The sequence below is a fragment of the Apium graveolens genome, chromosome 3 (assembly GCF_009905375.1).
Source record: "Apium graveolens cultivar Ventura chromosome 3, ASM990537v1, whole genome shotgun sequence".
NCBI lineage: Eukaryota > Viridiplantae > Streptophyta > Magnoliopsida > Apiales > Apiaceae > Apium > Apium graveolens.
Window position 1 is genome coordinate 205,455,577 of NC_133649.1, and position 7,464 is coordinate 205,463,040.

General features: G+C 42.0%; 1 protein-coding gene across 1 annotated transcript; it reads left to right on the plus strand.

Annotated features, from left to right (window-relative positions):
- Positions 1-6,372: 6,372 nt before the first annotated feature.
- LOC141714784 (uncharacterized) lies at positions 6,373-6,948 on the plus strand. Its single transcript, XM_074518281.1, has one exon. It carries the CDS (start codon positions 6,373-6,375, stop codon positions 6,946-6,948), a length of 576 nt encoding a protein of 191 aa, XP_074374382.1.
- The last annotated feature ends 516 nt before the right edge of the window (positions 6,949-7,464 follow it).

Here is a 7,464-nt window from a genome sequence, read left to right on the forward strand (position 1 = left end):
AGTCAGTGATAAATGATACCTTTGGAACGTCATCCTTATGCATTTTGATCTGGTTGTATCCGCTAAACCCATCCATGAAACTCAGCATTTCATGTCCAGCGGTGACATCAATCAAAGTATCAATTCTAGGCAGCGGAAAACAGTCTTTGGGGCATGCATCATTCAGATCGGTGAAGTCTATACACATCCTCCACTTTCCATTAGCCTTCTTCACCATTACAGGGTTTGCTAACCACTCCGAAAATTGAATCTCCTCAATGAATCCAGCCTCTAAGAGCTTTTCCACTTCCTGCTTTATAGCCTCTTGTCTTTCCGGGGCAAAATTTCTTTTCTTTTGTTTCACTGTCTTCCGGCTTGGATCTACGTTTAGCTTGTGAGTAATTAACTCCGGGTCTATGTCTGGCATATCAGCTGCTGACCATGCAAACACATCACTATTTTCTTGCAAAAATTTCACTAACTTCCCTCTAAGGGGCTCCTCTAATGTGGCTCCAATGAAAGTCATCCTCTCAGGATTATTGGGATCTAAAGGAACCGAAACCAATTCTTCTACTGGCCTTCCTCTATTCTCATCATTTTCTCGAACATCCATATCTTCAATAGGAAGAACCTGCCCCCCGACTCCATCTGCCCTCAAAGAGGCCACATAACAGCTTCTAGCCATTTTTTGATCTCCTCAAAATCTGACTTCCGGGAGCATTCAGCTTAGCGTATTCAGTGAACTTTTGCCCAGGTCCTCCCTTCTTGGGGGTTGAATCAGGGTTTTGTTCGGTTCTAGGATATTTGTCCTTAGCGATATACTCCAAATCAGTTTTTCGTTTCTTGCCTCCAGTGGGCTCATTACTTACTACGGTCTTCCTCATACTTTCTTCAACCTTGATATACTTCCCTGCCCTCTCTTGGAGCTGCAACATGCTCTCAGGGGGTCGTTTGGCCAAAGACATCTTAAAAAACTCATCCCTAGTTCCTTGTTGCAGTGCTATCATGGCTACCTTATCATCAAGGTCTGGGACTTTTAAAGCCTCCTTTGTAAAACGATTCAGGTAATCTCTTAAGGATTCCTTAGTTCCCTGCACAAGACTCATAAGAGATGCTGAACTTTTCTCATGGACTCTTCCACTGATGAATTGCTTAATAAAAGCCTGACTTAATTCTCTGAATGATCCAATAGAATTTGGGGGTAGGCGACTGTACCATCTTTGAGCCATACCCGACAGGGTTTGAGGAAAGGCCCGACATTTTATAGCATCATTCACGGGTTGCAGCAGCAGTGCATTAGAGAATGTCCTAACATGATTAGCGGGGTCTCCCGTGCCATCATAGGCTTTGATAGTGGGCATCTTGAATTTCCTTGAGATATGGGCATTCATTATCTCTTCTGTGAAGGGTGGAGTTGGATCATCAGGATCTCCAAGGGGAAGGAGATTGCTTGGATCAGTTCTTGGGACAGCAGCCCTTCTTCTTACCGGACCATCCAGGTCTATGATAGGAGGAGGATTTCTCCCCCTAGGTGGTATGTGGGTTCTGGTGGCTTGGTGAGCCTCCAAGTCACGCCTCAGCCTTTGGATTTCAGCCTCATGAGCCCTGATCTTTTCCTGCACTTCTTGGGGATTCGCCCCTGGGGTGCTTTGGGGGCGTTGCCTTCCATCGGCCATTGGCTCTTTTCCAGGACGCCTCCTTCTCGGGGCCACTTCATCATCCGAAGATTCGGAGTCTCTCTCAGTGTACGGACCAGAAAATTCCCGATCCTCAGGGATAGGATCCAAACCTCGTATATAGGGGGGCGACCTCCCTCGTGCTTCACTTCGCCCAGCATATCCGCTTCCTCCAACCTCAGGGTGAAGGGGCATCCCATAAGGGGGGTTAGTAGTAACAACAGTTGAATATTCATACCCGACGGGTCGAGAATTCACAGGTATATGTACTTGTTGAACTTGAGGATTCGTACCTTGAATAGTCGGGGGAGTTGTCCCTTGTGGCTGAGGTTGAGTTGCCCCTGTCTGGGCTTCCCCCTGAGTAGATGCATAAGTTGAATGGGGAGGAACCTCCACGGTTGATGAAATCACCTGGGTTGTCCCTGATGGTGTTCCCTCCTCCAGAGTGCTGGTTGTTCTCCGTGTTCTCTCCATGGTTGTTGTTCCTTCCCACAGACGGCGCCAATTAATTAATAATCAGGGCTTTTGGGCCTTTTTTATTCCACCAGGCCTGATCTGGTCCATCAGGCTTAACCTTTCTGGTCTGAGTTTCATATATCTTTTTATTGGGCCTAGCAGCCCACAACTTGTACAATTAATGCAGTATTTAATTATACAATCATAATTTATTTATCCCTATCATTTGCCCCCCAACTTTTGGGAAACATTGAATAGGTTTCGCAGAAGTTAAGTCTATTTGTTCCCTTACAGGGTTTCGTTTTTCCGTAAAGTGTGGAGCGACCTACACGTTTACAACGAATTTTTCCTTTTATTTAGGAATTATTTTGATTTCCAGGAATTTTTCCCTTATTTCCAGGATTTTTCCCTAATTTCTGGATTTTTCCCTAATTTTTTTGGGATTTTCCCTAATTTTTCTGGGATTTTTCCTTATTTTTCTGGGATTTATCCTTAATTTCTGGATTTTTCCCTTAATTTCTGGATTTTTCCCTTAATTTCTGGGATTTATCCTTAATTTCTGGAATTTTCCCTTAATTTCTGGGATTTATCCTTAATTTCTGGATTTATTCCTTAATTTCCGGATTTTTCCCTTAATTTCTGGGATTTATCCTTAATTTCTGGAATTTTCCCTTAATTTCTGGGATTTATCCCTAATTTTCTAGGATTTTCCCTTAACTTCTGGGATTTATCCGTAATTTTCTGGATTTATCCGCAATTTTCTGGATTTATCCGCAATTTTCTGGATTTATCCGTAATTTTCTGGATTTATCCGCAATTTTCTGGATTTATCCGTAATTTTCTGGATTTATCCGCAATTTTCTGGATTTATCCGTAATTTCTGGTTTAAAATGCATACAAAATTGATTAGGATGCAGAAGAAATTGATCAGGATTCAGCCAAATCGATCAGAATTCCTGCTCGATTTCGATCAGGATCCTGATCGAATTAACTCAGGATCTTACACTCTGGTCGACAGGATTCCTGATCGATTTCGATCAGGGCTCTGATCGAATTGATCTTCAAAGTGACACCCTAGTCGACTGTTACACGTGCTTAATCGATCAGGATTCCTGATCGATTTCGATCAGGACTCTGATCGAATTAAGTGATTTTCTATCATTCTGATCGAATGGAATATCGATCAGGATTTTCTTCTGTGTCGATCAGGACTCTGATCGATCTTAGGGGATTTCTTCCCTCCTGTTCGAATAATATATCGACCAGGATTCTCTTTGGTATCGATCAGGACTCTGATCGATCTTAGGGGATTTCTTCCCTTCTGTTCGAATAATATATCGACCAGGATTCTCTTTTGTATCGATCAGGACTCTGATCGGATTTAGGGGATTTCTTCCCTTCTGTTCGAATAATATATCGACCAGGATTCTCTTTTGTATCGATCAGGACTCTGATCAAGCCTCTGAATTAGGATAGACTTAGGAGTCCTAGGAAGTAGGAAGCTGATTCCTTATCCTTTTAGGTCCCCTTGAGGCTAATCTATAAGGATTTATATCCTTATCGGGACTCTTCTCAATAGCTGATTTTTCCCTTATTAATTAATTACGAAATTAATTAATAATTAGGGCTTTTGGGCCTTTTTTATTCCATCAGGCCTGATCTGCTCCATCAGGCTTAACCTTTCTGGTCTGAGTTTCATATATCTTTTTATTGGGCCTAGCAGCCCACAACTTGTACAATTAATGCAGTATTTAATTATACAATCATAATTTATTTATCCCTATCAATTGTGTGGTTATAAATCAACCACACTTCTTTCCCTTATGTCATGCTTTGATCATCATGTGATGTCACCCTCCACACTTGTCCTCTTCTTGTTGGTTTGATGACATCATCATCCCTAACCTCCTTGATTAACTCTTAATTGCTTGCCTAATGACCGCTGATCTGTTATACGGTTCGCTTAACTTTCGTTTTCGTTTATCGTTTGAGGGATCATACCCGGGATCTTATTACTTAGGTTTCTTTAACCTTTCTCAATACATTATATTCCTTTCATGATCCTCTCTTTTAATCCTTGAATTTAAATCCTTTTTATTCTGTTACCTTATACTCAATTCTTTCTGTATCTGGTAGATTTTCTTGAAAAATCAAAGTATTCGAATTTGGATTCTGACGATCTTTACATACACTTATTTATCATATAGAGTACTAATAATATCCCAGAAGATCAATAAAAGAGCCCCTACATAGTGTGACATGAAAAGTTTTCTTATTCAACATAATCAGCAAAACACTATTCATAAGGGTTTCAAAAATTTCAAAAATTGGGGTTATTATACACAGCCCTGAGGGCCAGTAATCAATATGATCTCGGGAGGCCCGACAACACCTGGGACTACAAGGAACTCTCGAAAAGCTTATGCAAGAGAAGTAATGAGTATAGTTTGGGAGCCGTCTAAGTGTTCTAAGTCAGAGATGACGCTTGAGTTCGGTGACCTCGACCTTGAAGGTTTGAAATTTCCTCAGGACGACCCTATAGTTATCACTCTAATAATTGGAAATTGTCCTGTTATGAGGGTCTTAGTAGACAATGGATCTTCTGTGGATATTCTGTTCCATGACACGTTCCTAAGGATGGGGTAAAATGACTACTAGTTAACTCCGTTCGACGCACCCATCTACGAGTTTAACCAAGTGGAATGCAAAGTTAAAGGAGTGATACAACTTCCCCTGACTATTGGAGAAGAGCCCGGAGAGGCCACATGGATGTTAAACTTTCAGGTTGTGAATGAAGCCTCTACTTAAAACACTATCATGGGAAGAACTGGGATCCATGTGTTTAAAGTCGTGCCCTCAAGTTACCACATGATAATGAAGTTCCTGATTAGGAACGGTGTCAGTGAGGCAAAATGAGATCAGAAAATGGTCCACAGTTGCTATTTTAAAAAAATTATGCCCGATGGAACTGGGGGGCAGGTCCTCCCCATAGAAGACATGGATGTCCGTGAGAATGAAGAACTTCGAGGGAAGCCAGCAGAGGACTTAGTCCCAATTCCCCTAGACTCCTTAGACCCCTAGAAGGTCAAATACATTGGTTCATCTTTGAAGAAGCCCCTGAAGGGCCAATTGACAACTTTCTTTCAAGAGAATAGTGATATATTTTCTTGGACGACGGCTTATATGCTTGAGATTGACACCAACCTTATAACTCATAAGTTGAATGTCGATCCAACTCGGAAGTCCGTGAAGGAGAAGAACAAAACTTACACCACTGACAGGATGGAAGCCATTAAATAGGAGGTCAAGAAACTCCTAGAAGCTGGATTCATAGAGGAAGTGCAATTCCCTGAGTGGTTGGCCAACCCCATAATGGACAAGAAGACCAATGGGATGTGGAGAATGTGTATCGACTTCATTGACTTGAATGATGCGTGTCCTAAAGACTACTACCCCCTACCAAGGATTAATACCCTGATCAATTCCACCGATGGACACGAGATGGTGAGTTTTATGGATGGCTTTAGCGATTGCAATCAGATCAAAATACACAAAGATGACATCCCCAAGGTATCTTTCATAACTGATTTTGGTGTCTTTTGTTATCTTGTTATGTCTTTTGGATTTAAGAATGCAGGAGCTACTTACCAGAGTTTGATAAATAAGATATTTGCCCATCTATTTAGAAAGACCATGGAGGTCTATGTTGATGACATGTTAGTCAAAATCCTATCCAAGGCCGGTCATATTAATCACCTAAGAGAGGCATTTGAAGTGCTGAGCCACCACATGATGCTGTTAAACCCAACCAAGTGTGCTTTTGGTGTTAGGTCCGAATTTTTTTTGGCCACATGGTCTCGAGGAGGGGAATCAAGGCCAACCCCGACAAGATCAAAGCCATCCTATACATGGGGCCACCACACTCCATCAGGGATATTTAGAAGCTGACAGGAAGAATCACAGCTCAAGAAGGTGAAAAACTTTGAGTGGATAGCTGAAGAAGTACATGACCGAGGCCCCATTGCTGGCCAAACCTAGTTCGGAGGACATCCTTTACTTATACCTCATAATATCTTTACAAGTTGTGAGTGTCGTCCTGGTAAAGGAGGAACAGAAGCTCCATAAGCCGGTCTACTATGTGAGTAAAGTACTCCACAGAGTGGAATTGAACTATTCCACTACTAAGAAGTTTGCACTTGCCCTCCTCACAGCCTCGAGGAAGTTAACACATTACTTTTAGGACCACAAGATCGAAGTCCTGATGGACCAACCTTTGAGGAACATTTTTCACAGCCCGAAGGCAAGTGGCCGACTCATAAAGTGGGAAATTGAATTAGGAGAATTTGACATCAAGTACAAGTCTCGAACAACCATCAAGGCTCAGGCCGTAGTAGATTTCTTGGTCAAATACACCATTAGCAACCAAGAAGTCGGGGGGCAAGAGATAGTTACCCCAGAAGGAAAAGAGAAAGGGAAATATAAATGTGCAACTCTGAAAGAGTATTGGCTTCTCCATTTTGACGGAGCGTCTAAAACAAAATCTACTGGAGCAAGACTGGTCTTGCAAAGCCCCGAAGGGTTCATGATTGAGTATGCTTTGAAATTGGATTTCCCAACTATGAAAAATAAAGCAGAATATGAAGCTTTGATAGCTGGCTTAGGCCTGGCTAAAGCCGTGAGGGCTAAAAACCTTAAGGTTTGTGAAGATTCAAGACGTGTAGTTACTCAAGTCAATGGAGAGTTTGAAGCCAAGGATGATATAATGGCCAAGTACCTGAGAGTCGTGAAGGGAATACTGACTCAGTTTGATGAATGGTACGCTAAACATGTTCCATGAGAGGAGAACACTATGACCAATGCTCTATCTAAGTTTGCCTCATCATAAATCAAGGACTACCCGAGAAGTATCTACTTTCAAGTCCTCAAGACCCCTAATATATATGTTATAAACTTAATAGAACCAATTGGCGTGGTGAGTTGTTGGATAGATCCAATCAAAACTCATCTTGAGACTGTATGGATCCCCGAAGATGCACAAGAGGCAAGTAAGTTGTCGGTAGGAGCATTGAGATATTCGTTGATTGAAGTTCTTCTGTACAAAAGGTCTATTGTTATTTCGTACTTGAAGTGCCTGAGACCTCTTAAAGCAGATGAGGCACTTAAGGAAGGCTATGAGGGGATTTATGGATAGCACTTGGGGGCCAGGGCCCTCGCTCACAAGATAACTCGATTAGGGTTCTAATGGCCAACAATGTTAGCCGATGCAAAGGCTTATACAAAGAAATATGATAGATTCCAGAGGCATGCTCCAATAGTATGACAACCCCAGAGAGGCTTACACCCATTAACACAC

Excerpts from the sequence above, each read along its gene's own strand:
- LOC141714784 (XM_074518281.1), top strand. The coding sequence starts at position 6,373 with ATGGACCAACCTTTGAGGAACATTTTTCACAGCCCGAAGGCAAGTGGC.